Source organism: Protopterus annectens, chromosome 7.part0 (genome assembly GCF_019279795.1).
Source record: "Protopterus annectens isolate FY-2018-M chromosome 7.part0, PAN1.0, whole genome shotgun sequence".
In the NCBI taxonomy this organism is placed as follows: Eukaryota; Metazoa; Chordata; order Ceratodontiformes; family Protopteridae; genus Protopterus; species Protopterus annectens.
The window spans coordinates 142,040,038-142,064,724 of record NC_056739.1 but is presented as its reverse complement, the minus strand read 5'-3'; the positions used below and the strand labels follow the sequence as shown (position 1 = coordinate 142,064,724).

General features: G+C 41.4%; 1 protein-coding gene across 3 annotated transcripts in view; it reads right to left on the bottom strand.

Moving 5' to 3' along the window:
- LOC122806292 (inositol 1,4,5-triphosphate receptor associated 2-like) overlaps positions 1 to 24,687 on the bottom strand; it is a 386,988-nt gene that overhangs the window by 131,442 nt on the left and 230,859 nt on the right. For 2 of the 3 annotated variants that reach the window (XM_044076586.1, XM_044076585.1), the window contains exons 7-8: positions 23,741 to 23,875; positions 5,534 to 5,635 (exon numbers count right to left, since the gene is read on the bottom strand). In XM_044076586.1, coding sequence (XP_043932521.1) covers positions 5,534 to 5,635; positions 23,741 to 23,875 — 237 coding nt within the window. The remainder of the gene's footprint in view (positions 1 to 5,533; positions 5,636 to 23,740; positions 23,876 to 24,687) is intronic. The other variant, XM_044076588.1, reaches the window with a different exon arrangement.

Sequence of the window (24,687 nt, the reverse complement as noted above, 5' to 3'; positions counted from 1 at the left end):
TATAGGCCATGTGGGATGTAAGTTTTGGGACTGGAGTGGGGGATGAGAAGTAATGAGTGTGTTAGAAGTTACATTGCTTGGTTTGATTGGGGGGGTTGGTGGACTGAGGGGAACAGAAAGAGGAAAGGAAGGGAAGGAAAAAGAGGAAGCAAAGAAGGTGCAGGAGGTTAGTGTTTGTTCTCAGACTGAGAGTAAGGCTGGCCATGGTGAGCAGGTAATGTAAGTGATATGTACATATTTGTGCATTAAATTGGAGGCAGGGTGCAAGAAAAGGATTTGGAAATTTTAGATAAAAGTAGCTTTTGTTCTTGTTGTAGCTAAGGAAGGTTTGTATTATGTTGGCATCTGATTTATAATGCAAGTGGACTTTGTTGGTAATTACTGGAATATGGATTAAGTTTATTTATGAACCACCTTTTGTCATGAGTTTACTAGGAAGTGAGTTGTTGAGTTTGTATTGTTGTAGAAGTTGAGAGAGTATAGGGGTTGTTGTCAGGAAGGTGTAATATGTTGTGGGCTATAGTGAGTTGAGGGATTATTAGGTAGTTTTGAAATTGCCAGCCAAGTTGTTTTTTAAGGTTTTTTAGGTTGGTCCTCTGGCGTTACCAGTGGCGGTTGTAGCTATGGCAGCTGACTATTGCAAGTTTACAAGTTGCAATTTTTATAGATTTTGTTTAAATGGGGAAGCATATAAATGAGTAGATAGGAGATAGGAGAGTGCAGAGATTGTGCAATTTTGGTTCTAGCTGCTGGGGTTAGAAAGGATTCTGATGAAGCGATCTGTTAACAATTTTGATGGTGTTGTTATCTTGCTGATGTTGTTAAAAAGATTAGAAAAGGAAGATTATTGTCAATGGTTATCCCTAAGAGTTTAGTGGTAGGATAGAGTGAGATGATGGTGCCATTATTTGAAGAAAAGGTAAAGTTTAAGACAGGGGGGTGGTGGAGAGGAGGAGTTTAGTTTTTTTGGCATTTAGTAGGAGAAACCGTAAATTATAGGATTTTAAGTGAGGCCATTGGATGGGACAGAAATAGTAATTTAGAGCGTTAAGACTAGTGGGGAGAAATAACATAAACACGTACATGGATACTGAAAGAATAAATGTAAGATCACCAAGTGTGACTCGAAATGGGGTGGTAGACAAGTGAAGTGGGTCTACGAAGCAATGCTGTAGCCAATTTGCATGCACATGCATACTGTGTTTGTATAATGGGATCAGGCCAACTGTACAAAAAATAACTTGACGAACATTTCCCTTTAACTGCAAGTAAGAAATAAAAGTAATAAACTGAGCTGTGTCTTGGTTACAGTATGTGTGTGTGTATGTGTACGCATGCACTGCACCAGTGTGTGTGTGTGTGTGTGTGTGTGTGTGTGTGTGTGTGTGTGTGTGTGTGTGTGTGTGTGTGTGCGTGTGTGTGTGTGTGTTTAATGGTTGGTCTTCTTCTGCAAACTGAACAAATGTTTTTTTATTTTATTTATTTTACATTTGTTTACTGGGAAGGTCCGACTGGACACAGTTCCATTTTCAGCGGAGGCCCGGGGAGAAAAGCTCCAAATAACAATAACAATACAGTACATAAGAGAAAAATATGGGCAACATATAAGAGAACACATGAGCATACATAATAAGAATGCACACAAACATATGAGTAACATATCACAAAACATATGAACCTACATAAGAACACAAACAAGCATACATAAGCAGAGATTATCAGTTATAAATTGTAAGTCGTTATTATAGTAAGTGATACAAATACGAGAATTTAAGAGTTACATTTTTTTTTGAAGATGGTTATTCATTCTGTTTAGAACAAAACAATGACAGAACAAGTTGACCAGTGCTGTAAAGGAGTTGTCATTGCATGCATAAATATGTAACAAGGGTCCTTGCAACAGTGCATTGGTCTAGATTAACCTGAGGAGTAGCAAGAATAGAACCAGTTATTTAAATAGTGGGTTTTGAGGAGTTTTTTTAAATTAGAAAGTAGAAGTGGTAGAGGTTAACTGGCTGGGGAGTGAATTCCAGATTTTGGCAGTAATACAGGCAAAGAGAGATTTACCAGCATCATTATTACATTTGATGACGCTGAGGAGGTTTTTGTTACTAGATCTTAAGGCTCTAGTGGTGGTGTAAGGGTGAATTAGATGTTGAAGTACTGGAGTTTTGTCAGGAAGGTAGAAGAGTTTGTGTGCTATAGAGAGTTGGTTGAGTAGGAGTAGTTGGGGTAACTCAAGCCAATTAAGTTGCTTAAAGACTAGACAGTGGTGGGATCTATGTGAGGTATCGGTAGCTAGACAGTGGTGGGATCTATGTGAGGTATCGGTAGCTAGACAGTGGTGGGATCTATGTGAGGTATTGGTAGCAAACTTGGCAATCTTGTTGTAACAAGATTCCGTTTTGTTTACTTCTGTGTGGCGAAGGTTTGTTAGGATAGGGGAGGCATAAAGGAGGATGGATAACAGTTAAGTCCTTGCAATAGTGGCTTTGGTATGTTTAGTGATGAACTGTCTGTTCCTATAAAGGAGACCAAGCTTTTTGTTAACTTTCTTGATTGTTTGTGCTATGTGTATGTCGAATTTCGGATTATTGTCAACTTCTACTCCTAGGAGTTTTGTGTGTTTTGTTGGGATGATTTGTATATTATCTTTGGATTTTATAGTAAAATCATAGTTTAGAGGCGGAAAAGAACACAGAAGGCCTCTGGCTAATGAAGTTCGTAAATGACTGCAAACTAAGAGCCATAGTCAAATCCCCAAATGATGTGGACATCCTACAGAAGGGCCTCGCTGAGACAGATGCCTGGTGTCAGAGCCATGGCCTCAAGCTCAATGCCAAAAACTGCAGTGTCATCCCCTTTGGTAAAAACTCTGTACCCATGAACTACCACATAGGCAGCAATCTACTTAACACCAAATGCGTGATAAAAGACCTTGGGACCCAGGTGGACAGTAGTCTCTCCTTTGATAGTCACATCACCACAGTAGTCAGGAAGTCCTTCTTACGTGGCACACCTCATCATAAAAGGGTTCTCATCCAGGAAAAAAGAGGTCATTGTTCCCCTCTACTCGACACTCATTAGACCCATTATAGAGTACAATGCCCTTTTTGGAATGTACCTCACAAGACATCTGCAGCAGCTGGAAAGGCCACAGAAGTACCTCACAAAGAGGATTACTGGCCTCAAACAAATGCCCTACACTGACCGCCTCAAAAAACTCCAGCTTTACTCCATAGCATATTGCCTACTCCAAGGTGATCTCTGCCTAACATATAAAGCTATGTCAAACCCAGAGCTGTTGGACATGCTGCACCTAAAGAAATCGCAATCCCTCCGAGCTACACGCTCTAGGGACCTAAACCTTCTCACCACAATAAACAGGACATGCTGGAGGGATAGATTCCTGTCCCAGAGACTTCCCATACTCTGGAACAGGCTACCCATCTATGTCAAGCAAAGTTCTTCATTAGAACTCTTCAAGAAAAATCTTGATGAGTGGATGGGAAATAGGAAATACACCCCGGGGATCACTTCTGTTTCTCTGCTCCACAGTGGCACAGGAAAATAACTTTCTTGGGTGACGTAAGCCAGGGAACCTTGTTGGTTAGACTTACATAGGCCCTTGGGCTGATAGCCTAGTACCTATGAACCTACCTACCTATGAAGATCTACCAAGGCTGAAGAGAACGAGTTTGTTATTTTTTGGGATTAAGAATAAGTTTGACGTTGGTGAACCATGTTTCAGCTAAAGTAAAGTTATCCTGAGTTATGGTTTGTAGTTCATTTATGCCAGGGGCGGCACATATAATGGTGGTGTCATCTGTGTATTGCACTACTGAGGCAGAGGGTGAGGAAGAAGCTATCTGGTTTGCAAATAGTGTGAACAGTAATGGGCCAAGGATGGACTCTTGAGGGACACCTATGGCTACTGGTAATAGGGGGACAATTGGTCTTGCCATAGAACTGCCTGCTGACAGTCTGATAAGTAGTTACTGAACCATGATATGGTGGAGCGGCTTATGCTGGACAGAGGCACAGGGAGCTAATCTAAGGGGGTGGCGAAAGCCAACACATTCTGGCTAAGCTTACAGATGCACTTGGGCAGATAGCCTAGTACTTACCTATGCACCTATGAACCTATGTTAAGGGTGGATAGTGTTTCTAGAGGCATTCTATGGTTAACCATATCAAAGGCTTTGGACAAGTCTAAGAATATGGAGGATATGAATAGTCCATTGTTTCTGTGGTGATTGACAATGTTGGTATATGAAAGTAGTGCTGTGGTGGTGCTATGTGAAGGTCTGATGCCATACTGGGATTTGGATAGTAGGTCATTTTTTAGGAGGTACTGTATTAGTTGAGAATGAACAACTCTCTCTAATATTTTTGATAAAGGTGGTAGAATCACTATGGGGCAGTAGTTGGTGAGGTCAAGGGAGTTACCTCCTTTGTGTAGTGGTATAATATGTGATATTTTCTATAAGTGAGGTACTTTACATTCTGATATTGACCTATTTATTAGAATGGACATGGAATAGGCTATAGCTTCTGCTGTTATCTGAAGAAAATCTGCTGGCAGATTATCAGATGCCACTGTGGTTGGTCTGAGTTTTTTCAGGAGTTTAGCAATTGTATTAGTAGGGACAGGGTAACAAATGAGAGTTTATGTACAATACATGCATTTGAGAAAGGACGACTGTGTGTTTTTTGTTTGGGTAATGAGTGGTCTGTTTCTGTAAAATGAACAAGTGAGATTTTCTGTGTATATCAGTTCAAGAAAGGGAGACTGAATATGTGTGAATATCTGTACATTGAAAACAAAACATCTTGTGTGTATCTACAGATATATGCAGATGTGTGTGAGTTGGGGTCTTTGTGCAGAGATGTGTGCAGGTTTGTGTATGTGTGATTGGTGGTCGGCTTCTGTAAAATGAAACAAGTGAGAGCTTCATTTATGCTTACTGTACAATGCAGTGTTTTATTTGGGGGACAGGTCATTATTTTATACTTCTAGTAGGTACAAGATACTTTCCATCAGCTGATGGAGGAAGACCCTTTACAGAGAACCTCATGCTTCTGTACGGCTGGAAAGGAAACACCAAGTTTGCCTCCTACTATACCTATCCAAACAGCAATGGACCAGGCTTGCTTCATATTGTGGAGTAACACAAACCTGACAATGTTCTCATGTGGGGTGAGACACTAGAGGCAGGCTGGCATCTGACACGGATGTGCCAACAAGACAGAAGAAACCTACCACAGTCATCGCTGTGGTGAAAGACAACAGTTTAACATCTCCAAGCCAAGACTACAAACAGAGATGCTTTAACATTCCTTGGGTGAGTTTGCTGTTGAGGGTAGGGAACTTCCCTTCACCAAGTTTCATTTTAAGGTTTAAGGACTGCTATAATAGCCTGGCTGGTGCAGGAGGTAATCTACCTAAAGGGACAGGAGCAACAGAATAAAACAAAATGCAAAGCTACAAAAGAAGTAAGCATTAAGATAAAATAAATAAATGAGGACTTGCATTTTTGACTGAATTTCCAGCTCCTCAGACTCGATGTTCTCTGTCCATCTGTCCAATTGCAGACTTGGCTCTTCACCAGGTTTTCTCAAACCACCAACTTCTCTAACAGGGCACAAACCAAATGTAGCAATAAATACAGTACTTACAGCAGTCTGCAATATGTTGTACATCAAATGATACTAATGCAAGGTTTTGCCCAATATTAGACTTATTTCTTACTTCTGTTCTAAAAACAGGTAACTCTGAACACATTTATTATTTGTTCCCATAGATTTATTTTCATCACATTTTGTATCACTTAATCATAGATTTTTTCCACTAGAAACTGCCTTTGACAGTTCAAAAGCTCCATGACAGTAGGAACAGATGTATCACAGATACGGGCTCGAGACAAAGCCTTGGAAGCCGCACTCAAGTTAGCCCCTGTGTCAGATGAATTCTCCATCCAGGAGATCTGATAATGAGTTCTTCTACTGGTGAGAGAGGTGGACAGTGCAATAGAGGCATGTGAGAGAGGCAGACAGTATACAGGAGGGCTAGTCACAGGTTTAAGTATCATTTGAGTGGGCAGACATTATACAGAAGTGATAAACAGTGGATAAGCAGGTTCTGGGAGAGAGAGAAGTCATTCTGGTGACCTATAGATGATATAGACCATGTAAAGTGTGGTACTGAGTAAGGCAGACCATGTACATTGTGGTACTGAGTACGGCAGAAAATGTAAAATGTGGTACTGAGTAAGGCAGACAATATAAAGTGTGGTGCTGAGTACAGCAGAAAATGTAAAGTGTGGTACTGAGTAAGGCAGACAATATAAAGTGTGGTGCTGAGTAGGGCAGACCATGAAAAGTGTGGCACTGAGTAAGGCAGACCATGTAAAGTGTGGTACTGAGTAAGGCAGACCATGTAAAGTGTGAACTGAGTAGGGCAGACCATGTAAAGTGTGATGCTGAGTAGGGCAGACCATGTAAAGTGTGGTACTGAGTAGGGCAGACAGTGTAAAGTGTGGCACTGAGTACGGCAGACAATCTAAAGTGTGGTACTGAGTAAGGCGGACCATGTAAAGTGTGGTACTGAGTAGGGCAGATGATGTAAAATGTGGTGCTGAGTAGGGCAGACCATGTAAAGTGTGGCACTGACTAAGGCAGACCATGTAAAGTGTGGTGCTGAGTAGGGCAGACCATGTAAATTGTGGCACTGACTAAGGCAGACCATGTAAAGTGTGGTACTGAGTAGGGCAGACCATGTAAAGTGTGGTACTGAGTAGGGCAGACAATGTAAAGTGTGGTACTGAGTAAGGCAGACCATGTAAAGTGTGGTACTGAGTAGGGTAGACAATGTAAAGTGTGGTGCTGAATAAGGCAGACCATGTAAAGTGTGGTGCTGAGTAGGGCAGACCATGTAAAGTGTGGCACTGAGCAAGGAAGACGATGTAAAGTGTGGTACTGAGTAGGGCAGACCATGTAAAGTGTGGTGCTGAGTAGGGCAGACCATGTAAAGTGTGGTACTGAGTAAGGCAGACCATGTAAAGTGTGGTGCTGAGTACGGCAGACGATGTAAAGTGTGGTACTGAGTAGGGCAGACCATGTAAAGTGTGGTGCTGAGTAGGGCAGACCATGTAAAGTGTGGCACTGAGCAAGGCAGACCATGTAAAATGTGGTACTGAGTAGAGCAGACAATTTAAAGTGTGGTGCTGAGTAGGGCAGACCATGTAAAGTGAGGTGCTGAGTAAGGCAGACCATGTAAAATGTGGTGCTGAGTAGGGTAGACTATTTAAAGTGTGGTACTGAGTAAGGCAGACAATATAAAGTGTGGTACTGAGTAGGGTAGACCATGAAAAGTGTGGTACCGAGTAAGGCAGACCATGTAAAGTGTGGTACTGGGTAGGGCAGTCCATGTATAGTGTGGCACTGAGTAGGGCAGACCATATAAAGTGTGGTGTTGAGTAGGGCAGACCATGTAAAGTGTGTACTGAGTAAGGCAGACCATGTAAAGTGTGGCACTGAGTAGGGCAGACCATGTAAAGTTTGGTGCTGAATAGGGCAGACCATGTAAAGTATGGTACTGAGTAGGGCAGACAGTGTAAAGTGTGGCACTGAGTAGGGCAGACAATGTATATTGTGGTACTGAGTAAGGCAGACCATGTAAAGTGTGGTACTGAGTAAGGCAGACCATGTAAAGTGTGGTACTGAGTTGGGCAGACCATGTTAAGTGTGGTACTGAGTAGGGCAGACCATGTAACGTGTGGTGCTGAGTAGGGCAGACCATGAAACGTGTGGTGCTGAGGACTGAGTAAGGCAGATCATGTAAAGTATGGTGCTGAGTAGGGTAGACCATGTAAAGTGTGGTACTGAGTAAGGCATACACAATACAGAAAGGCTTGGGGGGAGGCAGACAGTGTGTAGCATGGATGCTGATAAGTGCTGTTGCTCATGTGAGAGGCAGACAGGGTACCTACTGACAGGCTGGCTACCTGTATGCTGACAGGCTGGTTACCTGTGTGAGACACTGATGGTGTATAGCATGGTTCTTGACAGATGACACACAGAGGTATGTGGAAATGATGGTGTACACAAGGGTTTTAATATAGTAGGTAGTGTACAGGAAAGGATGGGGAGAAGAGGGCAGTATACAAAGCAGGATTTGGGAAAGGCAGGTAGTGGACAAGAGGTAAATGGAACAGGCAGTGTACAAGATGAAGTGAGGCAGGCAGCAGACAGGAGAATTCTAGGAAAGGTGCATATTGTGCATGTGGGCTGTGGGTCAGGTACACAATAGAGCTGGAGAGATGGGAACAGTGTACAGGGGGACTCAGACAGGAAGACAATGTACAGCAGCACTCTGTAAGAGGAAGGCACTGTATACTACAGCTACTGACAGGTGATGTACTCATGAGGCAGGCTGCCTGTATACTCTGTAGCAGCAGTTCTCAAGTGATAAAGGTAGCTTCCTTAAGACGGACTGTATTAAGGAAGGTCCAAACAGATTTAAAAATTCTGCATACATATAAAGTTAACTATTAAGTACTAATTTTATAAGGGGTCAGGCTAAGTGCAGAAAGGTAATAGTGTGTGTGTGTGTGTGTGTGTGTGTGTGTGTGTGTGTGTGTGTGTGTGTGTGTGTGTGTGTGTGTATGTGTGTGTGTGTGCGTGTGTGTGCGTGTGTGTGTGTGTGTGTGTTTGTTAAACTACAAATCAGCAGTAAAAAATAATGCACAAACCCAGCCTTGACTATTTTAAATATGTATGTGCTTGCAGGACAGTTCACATCTATGCAATACGGCATAAAAATGTATTCTATTGGAATGCAGAGAATACTTTATTGATCCGTAGTGGAGGTTCAGGGACTTTTCTCTGGTTTGAGGGAGGTTTACTGTGAAAAAGATCAAGAAATGATGGCCTGTGCTAAATGCTGGGCAGTCCATCAGTAACAAGGAGTGATGTGACAAAAGATCACTACCACCATTGTGCACCAGGAAACTGCTGAGCAGAAGAGTGTTAGATAAAAGATCACTACCACCATCATGCACCAGGAAACTGCTGAGTAGAAGAACATTAGATAAAAGATTACTACCACCATCGTGCACCAGGAAACTGCTGAGCAGAAGAACATTAGATAAAAGATCACTACCACCATCGTGCACCAGGAAACTGCTGAGCAGAAGAACATTAGGTAAAAGATCACTACCACCATCGTGTACCAGGAAACTGTTGAGCAGAAGAACGTTAGATAAAAGATCGCTACCACCATCGTGCACAAGCAAACTGCTGAGCAGAAGAACATTAACTAAAAGATCACTATCACCATCATGCACCAGGAAACTGCTGAGCAGAAGAACTTTAGCTACATACCCACAAGAAAAGTGAAACTCTACATTTAAAGGACAGCTGCATTAAAAACAAGTACTAATAAGAGGAACATCTGCATGAGGTAAACACAAACAAAGAATGCTGGCCAGTTGTGATGTAATCTAAGACACTGGTGGTAATGCCTGTGCTCCTGAATCTTAAACATACATGGGCTGGTATCCTGTGTTGTAACCAGGGTAAGTAAGTATGCTGATGAACTGGCCAGTGGTGATGGGTGAGTAACTGGACTCATGATCTGGCAGTGACTGGGGTGAGTGAATAGACTTGCAACCTGGTTTGCAAGTGGATGTACTGCTGCCCAGGGATGTAACAGAGTTGTTGTGCTGGCTTGTAATGGGACAAATAACTGGTCTGGTGAACTAGCCAGTAACTACCTATGGCAGTGGCCTGGACTGTAATGGGGTATGCAACTGGTTTTGTGACCTGGCCTGGCCTGCAACAGAGTAAATAACTGAGTTTGTGACCTACTATGTAATTTGGTATGCAACTGGGCCATAAAACAGGCCAGCAAAAGAGTATATAACTAGGTTTGTGACCTGGCCTACAATGACATTAGTAGGTAGGTAAATAGGCTGATGAACTGGCTAAACAGAGAGTATACAACCGTGTTGGTGACCTGGTCGGCAAGAGGGTATATAAATGGGCTTGACTCTTGAACTGCAACTGGGCTGACTACATGACCTGTAGTGGTGTATGCAACTGTACTGGTAACTACTCCTGTAGATGAGCATGTAACTATGCTGGTGACCTGTCCTGTAACTGGTTATGTAGCTGTGTTGGTGACCTATGCCATAACTGGGTAATTAATTGTGCTGGTGACTTGTCCAGTAATTGGATATGTAAATGTGTTGGTGATCTGACCTGTAACTGGGTAAGTAATTGTGCTGATGATCTATCCCATAACTGGGTAAGTAACTGTACTGGTGACCTGTCCTGTAACTGGGTAATTAACTGTGCTTGTGACCTGTCCCATAACTGGGTAAGTAACTATACTGGTGACCTGTCTCATAACTTGGTACATAACTGTGATGGTGACCTGTCAGTAAATGGGTAAGTAACTCTGCTGGTGACCTGTCCAGTAAATGGATAAGTAACTCTGCTGGTGACCTGCCCCATAATTGAGTAAGTAACTGTGCTGGTGATTTGTCCAGTAACTGAGTATGTAACTGTGCTGATGACCTGTCCTGTAACTGGGTAAGTAACTGGGTAATTAACTGTGCTGGTGACCTGTCCCATAACTGTGTAAGTAACTCTGCTAGTGACCTGTCCTGTAATTGGGTATGTAACTTTGCTGGTGACCTGTCCTATAACTGGGTATGTAACTGTGCTGGTGACCTGTCCCATAATTGCTACGTAACTGTGCTTGTGACCTGTCCAGTAACTGGATATGTAACTGTGCTGGTGACCTGTCCTATAACTGGGTAAGTAATTGTGCTGGTGACCTATCCTGTAAGTGGGTAAGTAACTGTGCTGGTGATATGCCTTGTAACTGTTTCTGTGTAAGCAGATGAGCCATATGTTACTCCCATACTCCACTGTATGTGGAAACCACAGCTGTGTTTTAACTGGTATCAGTTGGGTAAATAAATGTCACCCACCATGGAGGCTGTGAGACTGGTGTAACCACACAGAGGTGCACTTAAAGTAGTTGAATCCAAGGTCAGTCACAGAGAATTTAAGTACTCTGGACATTAGTGGTGCCAACACAAACAACAAAAAGGGGACAAACTTCCTCCAGGAGAAATTCTCTTCTAATAATAAAAAGAGTAAACTCCTGAAAAGGTATGGTAAGAACATTTATTTTTCAGCTACTTTAGTCTCTAGAGCCTTGAATTATCAGGCTCATATTTTAAAGATCCAAGTACATATTCTTAAGTAAATGATGGAATTTAATCTGACCACAGAACATTCTAGAACTCTCTTTGGACAGCTCATTCAGACTACCATTTAACTATCTTGATATAATACTATTTTTGCTTATGATGCTACAGATGCAGGCTCTAGGGTAGCTTTGTAGGGGGCAAACCACCCTGCACCCCCACACTCCCTGATAATTATATACTAATTCCAAGATCATGCTACAGTGGGGAAAAGGCCAATACCCCAATCCTCGATATCCCACAATCACACATCATTCACTTGCTGTGTATTCACCTGATGGTACTGTGCTTTCTTTCTATTTCGATGTAATGCCAGTTCGATAGGAATAGGGACCCATACATACATAAATATATGTAATATGTATACCTACTTTATATATATGGTTTAGTATCATTATTTCGAATGACACTCGGTCGACCGCACTATTTTTGACAACGGAAAGTCGAACACGGCAATGTCAAACTTTAAAAGCAAGCCTAGGAATGGGTTTTAACATGAGTTGAGATAGAGGTGAGGTTTGTAGTTCGGCAATAGCACTGAACCCCTATCTCGACCCATGTTAAAACCCGTTCCTAGGCTTCCTTTTAAAGTTCGACATTGCCATGTTCGACTTTCCATTGTCGAACATAGTGCGGTCGACCGAGTGTCATTCGAAATAATGATAGTAAACCATATATATATATATATATATATATATATATATATATACACACACACACACACACACACACACACACACACACACACACACACACACACACACACAAGTATTCTCCTGCAGTTTGTTGAATGTACGTTTGATCGACACATGAGCATTGTACATATAGCTGAATGTACAAACTATCAGTGATATGTTTCATTGAGACAAGTGTGTGTGGGGTTTGTACATTTGTTTGAGTGTTAGGGTAAGGGTCGGGCCAGGGATAGGTGAGGGTATAGGTTTTGTATATTTGTATTCGCCTGTGTGTATTTTAGGGTTAGGATCAGGGTTAGGTAAGATGATAGATGTAGCCTTTACAAACCTAGCCCATAGGATTACCCTGTCATCGTGCCACCTGACCTAAGTTCCCAGTGTGTTTGTCGAGTAGAGCCACTGGAGTGATCCCTGGGGTGTATATTCTATTTACCATCCACTCATCAAGGTTTCTCTTGAAAAGGGTCAATGAGGTGCTCTGTGTGACGTGTATGGGAAGTTTGCTCCATAGCAAGGGCACTCTCTGGGTTATGAACCTGTCCCTCCAGCACATTCTGTTGATTGTGGTAATGAGGTTGAGGTCACTGGAGCATGTGGTGTGGAGGGATTGGGATTTCTTTAGATGTAGCATTTCTAACAGAGCTGGATCACATATGGCTTTGTATGTCAAGCAGATATCACCTCTAAGTAGGCGACATGAGACAGAGAATAGTTGGAGTTTTTTGAGTCTGTCCATATAAGACAAGTGTTTAAGGCCTAGGATCCTCTTTGTGAGGTACTTTTATGGCTTCTCCAGTTGTTGCAGGTGTCTATTGAGGTACATGCCAAATGGGGCATTGTACTCGATGATTGGCCTAATGAGGGAAGAGTAGAGGGAGACAATGATCTCTTTCTTCCTGGATGCAAAACCATTACTAATGAGATGTGCCACATAGAAGGACTTTCTGACCACAGTGGCAATGTGGTGGTCAAAAGAAAGGTTGCTGTCAACCTGTGTTCCCAGATCTCTTATAACACCTTCTGTGTTCAGTGGACTACCATCAATGTGGTTATTCATAGGAACCGGGTTTTTCCCAAAGGGGATGATGATGACACATTTTTTGGCATTGAGCTTAAGACCATGATTCTGACACCAGGTCTCAGTGAGGCCTTTCTGTAGGATGTCAACATCCCTTGGGGAGTTAATAATAGCTCCCAACTTGGAATCATCTGTGAACTTTGTCAGCCAGAGACCCTTTGTGTTGGCCTGGACTTCAGAGAAGTAGATACCAAACAGGAGAGCACACAGGACCAAACCCTGTGAATTCCACTTGTGACTAATCAGCAGTCTGACTTGGAGTCAGCTACTTTCACACTGTGGGTTCTATCTGTGAGCCAGTTTGCAACCCACCTAGTGATATAGGGGTTGATGCCTAGCTTTGTGAGTTTTTCTATGATACCTGAATGGGGAATGGTATCAACCATCTTGGCCAGATCAAGGTAGGCTGTATGAACCACTTTGCCTTCATCCACAACTCTGGTGACTGACTCAAAGAAGTCGACCAAGTTGAGCAGGCATGATCTACCCTTCACAAAACCAAACTGTGTGGGATCCAGAGTTTGGAGATTCCCTATATCATTGTTTATTAGGTCCATGATGATGCATTCCATAGCTTTGCATATCAGACTTGTCAAGCTAATGGGGCGATAGTTCCCAGGGTCTGTAGTTGCTCCTCCTTTGTGGAGAGGTATGACTGTAGCAGTGCCCCATTCAGTAGGGACAAAGCCTGAGGTGAGGCTGTGATTGAACAGGGCACACAGGTAAGGTGCCAATTCACTCTGTCATTCATGTAGAACAAAGCCAGCGATATTGTCAGGTCTCATGGAAGTTGTATTCTTGGCCTTGGACAGTGCTGTTTTAACCTGTGCAGCAGTAATACTGGGTGCCTGGCAATCTACTGGTATTGTGATTGGTCCTTTGTGGGGGGGTTAAAGTTGGCACTGAATCTATCGGCTAATATATTGGCAATATCTGTTGGCTCGGTATAGGAGGTACCACTGTGCAGTAGCTCAGAGAAAATCTGGGTATTGCTGTGGAGATTCTTTACATAACTATAGAAGGCCTTGTGGTTGTCTTTACTATCTGCTGCAATTCTGTTTTATAGATAGGTTCATAGATTAGTACTAGGCTAACTGCCCTTGCGAGACATTTTAAGCCTAGCCAATTATCCCTTGTGAGACTCAAACCCTGTACCTTGTGTCTGTAAGGCAAGCACCTTAACCATTAGGCCACACTCCCAACCTAGTCATAGCTAGCTTTAGAGGATTTGATGAGGGATCTCAACTTTTTGTTAAGGCTGATAAGGGAGTTTTTCCAGTCTTGGAACTTCACCTTATTCCGCATCAGTTTCCTCCTTCTGTTGTAGAGTTTGTTTATGGTAGGGAACTACCAGATTTGGCTTCTTTTATTTTTGGAGGAGAGCGTCTTGGTTCTATCGGGTCTGGCGAGATCCATGCATTTGTGTACCTGTTTGTACAGTGCATTAGTGTATGATTCAGCTGTCATGCAACTATTCTCCATTTTCATGGGCGCCATGAAGTTAGCCACCTCTGTTTTTAGGAGCCCAGAGTTAACTTTGGAGAAGTTTTTCATGGTGGTTACCTTTGCGGGCGTGGGGGGTGGAAGGGATGTGGATTTCCAGGGTGATTAGTTTGTGGTCGAATCTAACCAGGGAAGAGTCAACTATTGGTGTAGTGCAATGGTCGCCCATGTTAGTAATTACCAGGTCAAGGATGTTGCTACCTCTAGTGAACTAAGAATGAGCTGGTCCAGGGCATTTGAATTAATGAATTACAGGAAATGTTGGGCATGTGTATTGGTACATGAGCAGTTTTCCCAATTAATGGAGGGGTAGTTGAAGTCACCCAGTATGAGAGTGTTAGGTTGGACCCCAATATTCTCCAATGTACTTAGGAACATGCACTGATGGAAAAACAAATTCCTGTGTACTGCTAGAAGATAACAGGATGGACTGTGGGCCTTAGGGAAGTGAAAGTGGTGCTGGAAGCTCACCACAGATGCCCCAACTTGTACCCTTTCCTACAAAGGAGGTAAGAACCATAGTCAAGGCATGGATCACATCTTCTATTAGAAACTGGGCAAATCCAACTTGGGGACACAGACTACAGAATTGAGGATAGAGAGCTGTTAGAGTCGCTGACCAATTCATCCATAGACTCACCAGTGTCCTCCAGACAGAACTAAGGACCATAGATGAACAAAGCTCCAGAATAATATGTCTTGTGGAGAGGATCAACCTTAGGTCCTGGACAAGGTGGATTTGTTGTAGAAGTTCAAGACCAAAATGGACCAGGAAATAGTCAGATTATAGGACTGGCTTCACTACCAAATCTCACATCTTGAAGTCCAGAAAAAAACACTAAGTTCAGCCTATGATTTGCAGAGGTAATTACCTGAGCAAAAGCAAAACCTTTCATTATGCAGTTAAATTACAGAGCATAAACAACTGACTCATCCTTGACCCAAACACTGAAGTTACCAAGCACCAGAATATGGTCTTGACCAACAATGGAGTCAAGGAGAAAGTCAGTGAACTCTTGAAAGAATGTCCTCAAACAAGCAGGTGGATGGTGGATGATGATAAATCTATAGCTAGCTGCTGCACCCAAAGTATATTTAAAGGTGCTAGTGTCTCTAGTGGCAACCTCAGCCAGCCCCAGTCCATCCTGGCACAGCCACACCATTCCTAGCCAAAGCATTGTAGTACAAGGAAAAGGAAACCAGGAGGAATGGCTGATGCCAAGGATGGGCAAAAGGTATCACCCAACCAGGTTTCAATAATAAATGCAAAGTCAACACTCTGTAAGAGAGATATACAAGAATACCAGTCTTATTGTGGCTGGACCCCACTTTGGAGTACATTAAAAGGGTTCATCAGAGGTTAGGTCCCAGTTACCTAGCACTGATGGAAAAATAAATTCCTGCGTACTGCTAGAAGATAGCAGGATGGACTGTGGGCCTTAAGGAAGTGAAAGTGGTGCTGGAAGCCTACACTGGAAACACAAGTAGGATGTCCTCCCCTGACCAGCTTACTCCTCCTCCTCCTGCAATGTTTCCTCAAAATCTGCAACCAGCTACAACATTGAAACATCAGATGTGGTAATCAGGGTATAAGAAAGGATGCAGAACAAATAAAGATGACTGGAGAAGGAATTAAAATTGGCACGTAATGCTCCTTCCAGATAATAAATGAAGCAGATTAATCCCATTAGAAACACATTCCAGAACCAACAATTTGGAATAATAAAATTCCAAGAAATTAAAACAATACTAACTGTAAAATCTAAAATTATAAGACTTTAAAAATGAGTGGAGCATAAAACCTTAGGATCACGTAAAAAGTTAATATTGGACAATAAAATCATATATGAAAATGGGCATATACCCAGTCAGACTTTCCCGGTCAACAAATGTAAAATAAATAAATATAAAACCAGGTATAAAAAGGTCCAGTATGAGTGATGTACAACAATAAATCCAAGAAGATTCCACTCAAATTAAGTGCCCTACCCAAACTTTAAAGACTCCGCTCAACTTAAGTGCCCTACCCAAACTTTAAAGACTCCACTCAGCTTATGTGCCCTAGCTGATAGCTAGGACAAAAACATTATTTTGCAATTCACTATACTGTCTGATTTTATGGGTTCCCAAAGGTAGCAGATTAAAAGAAGCAAAACAGGTGCTTTATGAGCCCTAGCATTAACTAGAACTCTTCTAATAAATCAGGCTGGTAACCAATATGCACTTAATAATCTAAAGCGAAGGCAATGATATGTCCAAAATTTTCTTTTGTCCTAAACTACGGTTATAACCAAAATCACAGTTGTTATGATCCCAGAATTATTCCCAAAAGGGTCATGCAGATGCCAGAAAACAAAATGTGTCCTTAGCCACTACCGAGGAAGGCAGGAAACTGGACTTCCAGTAGATACAAGGTTCCTCCTGGACTTTGTTAACACCAATACCCTGGAACAAATAGTATGCAAACCCACAAGGGGTTCAAATATTCTTGACCTGGTCCTCACCAGTATGGGTGACTGTTGCACCACCACAAGTACAGGACCCTCACTGGTTAAATCTGATTAGAAATCAGTCACATTTGAAGTAGCTATAACACCTGAACCCATCTTAGGTGAAATCAGGCTAAAGAATTTCACCAAAGTAAATTACACCCTCCTAAGGGATGGCATAAATTACTTTCAAGCTCCTGTTCCCACAGATGGCATTGACAACTGTACTAAGGTATACACAAATGCCTTGTACAAACACTTACACAAATGTAACTGATAGGATCAAAACAAGATCCCCAACAAAAAACAAGCCTCCCTGGTGGATATCTAGCATTAATAAGTTATAAAACAAGAGGAAGAAGTTGCTAAGAATAAAAAAAGAGATGTCCCAGCACTGGAAGAACACCCTCCTCTGCTTGAACAAACAAATAAGACAAATTGTAAAATTCTCTAAGGGAAACTTTGAAAAAAATTTAGCAACCATAGTTAAGGATAACCATAAGGCATTCTTCAGCTAAATCCGTAACCTAAAAATTATTTTATTTATTTATTAATTTCCAGTTTGATGACCGGGGAGGTCCACTGGGCTCAAAGAGACCATTTTCAGTGGAGGCCCGGGGAGAAAAGCTCCAATAATACATAGTATAATCTCCATAATATAATGTACAATGCATAGTGGAAACAGAAACAAGCTCAGCAAATTTTACATACAAAATAGCAAAAAAACTAAACAAATGTTAAACAGTAGCTTAGAGAAAGATGTAAGCCTATTTACATATTTAGTGGTTGAGAACAGTGGTGCAAGGTTAAATTAATACGATATAGATGTAACATTAGCATGGATGAGTTCTTTATACATGAATAATAGCATAAGTTAGATTAATACAGAGGTTTAAATCCTCTGAAAATGGTATACAGGAAACATTTACATGAAGGCAGTACAGAGGGTTAAACAATAGTGTGTAAGGAAGAACAAACTTTGTGTGTGATAAAGTATTTATGTGTTGAGCAGGTTAGGTAGGTGGAGTGCAATTGCATTTCCATTTTTGGGAGAGGTAAGAATGCCCCAGGGTTTTGAAGTGAAGTGAAATAAAAGCTAGGACCTAGACATGTGCTGAACTAGCTGTGGATGGTATCACACACACTGATCCTGTAAAAATAGCTAAACTATTAGCAGATGTTTGGTGAAAATTTCACCCCCCTGTCCCCTCCAAACATTCCACAAAGCATTCCCGCTACAGCTCCTCCACCTTGCATTTCCAAACAGCAAGTCTTTAATGCTTTCTCCAAGGCCAAAAACACAGCCTCTATAGGACCGGATGGCATCTCAGGTTGCATTTTAAATAGTCTAAAATATGAGTTAGTAACTTTATTAGTTACTCTCTTCCACCACAGCTTGAGTACTAGTTTTGTCCTTGCTGAATGGAAAACAGCAACTATCATTCCCCCTTCATAAACAGACTACAGCAACAAACCCTGGGAACGACAGCCCCATAAGCTTAACCAGCCTTATCTGTAAGGCCATGGAACGAATCATCGTGGACCTTATAAATAAGGATATAGGTGATCTCCAAACCCTTGATCAAACACAGTTTAGCTTTGCCAAAGGCAGATCATGCCTGTTAAACCTGGTGTTCTTCTTCAAAAACATCCCCAGAGCCACAGACGAAGGCAAATCTGTGCAGACCGCCTACCTTGACTTAGCCAAGGCCTTTGAGACAATCCCACATTTGGACATCATTGATAAACTTTCCCAACTGAATATCAATCCTTATGTCATCAGGTGTTTTGCTAACTGGCTCACCAACATATCACACTGAGTCAAAGCTAGGGACTTTACCTCAACCAGCAGACCTGTCACCAGTGAGGTTCCAGAGGGGTCAGTGATGGGCCCCTATTGTTTAGAATATACTTCTCAGAAGTTCAGGCCAAAACAGAGGGGCTGTGGCTGACTAAGTTTGCTGATGACTACAAATTAGGTGCAATCATTGAATCTCCAAATGATGTCAGTATACTTCAAGAGGGACTTACAAAACCAATAATTGGTGCCAAAGCCATGGACTCAGACTCAATGTTAAAATATGCATTATCATCCCCTTTGGTAAAAATTACATCCCCACAGACTATCATATAAATAATAATACCCTAAGTAACAACTCAGTAGTGAGGGACTTGGGAATGCAGGTTGACTGTAGCCTAAACTTTTATCACCATGTGTCTACTGTGGTAAGAAAGGCATTCTACATCACACACCTCATTAGCAAAGACATTGCCTCAAGAGCAAAAGAGGTCATAACACCCCTGTAGTCGACCCTCATCAGGCCAGTAATTGAGTACAATGCTCCCTTTGGTATGTGCCTTACCAGGCATCTGCAGCAACCTGGGAGACCTCACAGATTTCTAACCAAGAAAAATCAGAATCTCCAGCAGCTGTCATACACTGGCTGACTGAAGTCCCTGATACTGTACTAAGTAGCATACAGACCACTTAGGGGAGACTTGTGCCTGCCCTACAGAGCAACCTCAGATACAAACCTAATGGAAATGGCGCACATGCAGAAGTCAAATGGGACAAGGGTCACCCACTCCAGGGACCTTAACCTGGCCTGCAACATAAATAGAGCCTGCTGGAGAGACAGACATGTCTGTCAGAGGTTGCCAGTCCTCTGGAATAGGCTACCAATTCACATCAAACAAAGCCCCTCTATGACCCTGTTTAAGAGTAGCCTGGATGACTGAATGGGAAACCATAAATTCCTGACAGGGATTTCAGCTATGACCGTCCTAGATATGGGCAGTTATTGCTAACTAAGATCTTGAGTTTAGGCAAGATCCTTTATATTGAGTTTCTCAAGTATTACATTGGGTACTCATGGCTAGGCTTATAAAGACCTTTGGATCAATAGCCCAGTAACCTCCTATGACCCTATATATAATTTAAAGTTTCTACTTCTGTATTTCACAGACTTTCACTAACATCCAGAACGGATGGCAGCAGTGTCAGTGATGCAACAGGTAGCATGCTCACCTTTGGTGCAGAAGGCTGCCAGTGACGTTCCCACAAGTAGACTGATTGCTGACAATACAGTTCAGCATAAGGGGGGGGCTGCACTCCTTAGGATGAGACATCAAACTGAGGCCCCCATCTACTTGAGCTGACGACAGCTCAGGCGGAAGTAAAAGATCCCACGGCACATATCGAACAGAGTAGAAGTTCCCTGATACCCTGGTTAAAAATCCCCTTAGTATTATAAATACCACCTTGGGTTTGCCCTGAAAAGAGACTACTAACCTAGTAGGACTAACCTGGTCAACAACAGATAGATAGATAGATAGATAGATAGATAGATAGATAGATAGATAGATAGACAGACAGACAGATAGATAGATAGATAGATAGATAGATAGATAGATAGATACATAGATAGATAGATAGATAGATAGATAGATAGATAGATAGATAGATAGATAGATAGATAGATAGATAGATAGATAGATAGATAGATAGATACATAGATAGATACATAGATAGATAGATACATAGATAGATACATAGATAGATAGATACATAGATAGATAGATAGATAGATAGATACATAGATAGATAGATAGATAGATAGATAGATAGATAGATAGATACATAGATAGATAGATAGATAGATAGATAGATAGATAGATAGATAGATAGATAGATACATAGATAGATAGATAGATAGATAGATAGATAGATAGATAGATAGATAGATAGATAGATAGATACATAGATAGATACATAGATAGATACATAGATAGATAGATAGATAGATAGATAGATAGATAGGTAGATAGATAGATAGATAGATAGATAGATAGATAGATAGATAGATAGATAGATAGATAGATAGAGAGATATATAGATACATAGATAGATAGATAGATAGATAGATAGATAGAGAGATAGATAGATACATAGATAGATAGATAGATAGATAGATAGATAGATAGATACATAGATAGATAGATAGATAGATAGATAGATAGATAGATAGATAGATAGATAGATAGATAGATACATAGATACATAGATAGATAGATAGATAAAACAGGACATGTATGGATTATTGGATTTCTTAGCAAGCACTGGGGAAAACACATTTGCCAAGTGAAATCCTACCATAGTGGTTAGGGTTTGGTATAATGGTTAAGGTTTTTGCCTCACAGACACAAGATATAGGATTCAATTCTGACCTTTGAAGGGGAAATTGGCTAGGCTTACAGTGACCCACAAAAGCTGCTCGCCTAGTACTTAGCTATGAGCCTAATACTACATTCAGCTTGTCAACAAGTAAGTGTGCATAGAACAGCAATCTACTTTCCGTCTTCTTTGGTTGCTATCACTGCAGATCAGCCATAAAGAGCTGAAAAGCAGCAAAACAAGTTGGATGCAATTTGATGCTTCTGTGCTTTTCCATAAACAAGCAGCTACGGATTCAGAGCAATTGTACAAACAAAAAATCCAAAGTAAGTTCCATAAACAAGCAGTTACGGATTCAGAGCAATTGTACAAACAAAAAATCCAAAGTAAGTTCCATAAACAAGCAGTTACGGATTCAGAGCAATTGTACAAACAAAAATCCAAAGTAAGTTCCATAAACAAGCAGCTACGGATTCAGAGCAGTTGTACAAACAAAAAATCCAAAGTAAGTTCCATAAACAAGCAGCTATGGATTCAGAGCAATTGTACAAACAAAAAATCCAAAGTAATTTCCATAAACAAGCAGTTACGGATTCAGAGCAATTGTACAAACAAAAAATCCAAAGTAAGTTCCATAAACAAGCAGCTACGGATTCAGAGCAATTGTACAAACAAAAAATCCAAAGTAAGTTCCATAAACAAGCAGCTACAGATTCAGAGCAATTGTACAAACAAAAAATCCAAAGTAAGTTCCATAAACAAGCAGTTACGGATTCAGAGCAATTGTACAAACAAAAAATCCAAAGTAAGTTCCATAAACAAGCAGCTACGGATTCAGAGCAATTGTACAAACAAAAAATCCAAAGTAAGTACAGTAATATGGATTCAGAGCAATTGTACAAACAAAAAATCCAAAGTAAGTACAGTAAACTCTCAGTTAACCAGCACCCATGGGAATTGGTAGATGCTGGATAACTGTAGTTTCTGGTTGCTTGAGAGTTACTATTAAAAACAGGCCTGACTAATACTGTACCCTATACTGTTTGTTTGGTTTGACTTGCTCTCAGGTTGGGGACAGAGGGAATTTATTCCTATCTTCCTTTTTGAAACTCTAAAACTCTAAAAACATAAGTTATGTTTCTGCGGGGGGGGGGGACGACAAAGTGCAACACATGAAAAGTGTACTGTAATTTCTTTGATTTTGTTTTTGTCTGGTTGCTTGAGTTCTGGTTAACTGAGAGTTTACTGTAAACACACAAAATACATAGTACACACTACACAGCTAGGCAGTCACCTGGCAGCATCTTACCAAACGTTTCTTGTCAGCCAGACATGGACTCCACCTCTGCAGGCTTGCCTGCAGCAGTGACTACACTCAAACATCTACTGTTATGGTAAATTAATGACAGAAAACTACTTACCAGAGGTATATTGGCATGCAGACTATGAAACAGGGCAAGCTACCCCATTAATGAAAGATGACAGCTCATCTCATGGACCTGCCTGTGGGCTGCTTTTTCCACACTGTCAGACATCTCTGAGGATGAAGGGCATGACTTACCCCAAAAGGGGACACAACAGGGTAATAATTAGGGTAAAGTTTCTGCCATTATAACTCAGTCAGTGTTAACAATACAGCCAAGTGAAATAGTCTATGTGGGTGTTACTACAGTCTTTCCTTGCAAAAGGTAAAAGCATTTAATAAAAGTTTACAGATAGAACATATAAGCATGAAAAAAAGAAAGAAAAGGTTTTAGTAAGTCCCTCTTGATGACCTGTTCACATTTCTGGATGACCCAGCTCTGTTTCATGATACGCACTATCACCTAAGGATCATGGGTGATTTCTGCAATCCTGCCCTGCAGTCTATTAAAGCATAATGCATTACTGTTACACAATGCTTCAGCCCCGCAGAAAGGAGGCCTTGATCAAGCACATTGTAAAAAATGTTCATCGTCCAGTTACTGAGCAGCTATGAAGAAATCCTCTGTTACAGCAGTTGCTAAGGCCAAGTAGTTAATTTGTGGTCATTTAAGTTAGAATAAGGTAAGGTAAATGGGCAGTACAGAAAGAGAACTATAATTTCAGGAAAGCAATTAGTGGGCAGGGATGACGCTGCAGTCTTTATCTGCTTGAACATATTGATACAATAACACAGCTGTGATGACATTACTTTGAAGTTCAGCATTTGTACTATAAACAACATGAGGGTGCAGACATGGGAAGAAACAGAGAGCTATCTAAGTGGAAAAAATGCCTTGATAAGAGGAAAGAACTTTGCTATCACAATTACACCCATTACATGTGGGAAGATAAGCACGCCCTCATGGCCTTGCTCTCTGGGCGAGATCCATTGGTATGATTACGCCTCATGTAGAAGGAAGACAACAGTGGAAACAATCTGCATATTACAATACAGTACCTCAGCATAAGAAACATAGTGAAAAAAAACAGGATGGATGGTTTTGGTCTAACCTAAGTAGAATTACTGCATCATTTTTCTGTTTTTGCTAACCTACCTGTTAAAGGAATACAGGATGTCTCCCTCTTGTTCACTGCTGTCGGTAGTTAATAAACTGTGTCTGGATGAGAAAGAGTCGACATCTTGGGCAAAATTTTCCAACAATGAATCATCCAAGTGGTAAAAGGGATGCCTTGAAAACAAAAGAAATGGAAGTAAAATTGTCTGCATTTTTTTAATAAAAAAATGCCAAATTAGATGGGTCTAAAACCTTCCTCTTTCTACACTTAGCAGGCATCCGGAAAAATTATAGTGCACTATACAGATATACCCCTGCAGCAACCCTCTCTACATTGGACTAACAACATCTGACAGTGAGTGTGTGTGGGTGGGTGGGTCTGGGGGGTCATTGCACAGATCACATCTGTAAGATGTTTAGGCCACAGTTTCATGTGGGTGCTCATATAACGTTGACAATCAGTATGTTCCACAAACCATCTACAGTTCCTCCTGCATTGTCAGCTTCTCATTCAGTACCTTCAGCAGGTGTGCCTTCCTCTCCCTTTGGCTAGTACCACTGGCTGTCTGAAAAGCGATAGGATGACGTTTCTGGTGGTTAAACATGAGGAAGAGGATGGGATGCTGAATTCCTATCAGGCACAGTATCACAAACGAGGCGAAAGGATTCATCCTCAGGCATTCTTTCTGTAACTTGAGGGTCCCGTGCTTAATGACAGGTAAATCTGCCCAGCCCTGGTGCATTGGCCATGCAGTGATACCCCCAGCCATTTACTGGTGCCCTCCCTAGTGCCACACTTGACTGACTCACAAGAAGGAGAAGTGGGATGTTTTTAAAAACCTAGCCTTTCTTATTATACCCTTCTTTAATCTTAAATGACTTTGTTACCAGCCTCAGTATTGGAGACATGGACTGCCTAGCCACATGAAACCTTGCCTGCAGTCTAGCCACAGTTAAAAAGTGTATTACGACCCAAAATGGAAGCA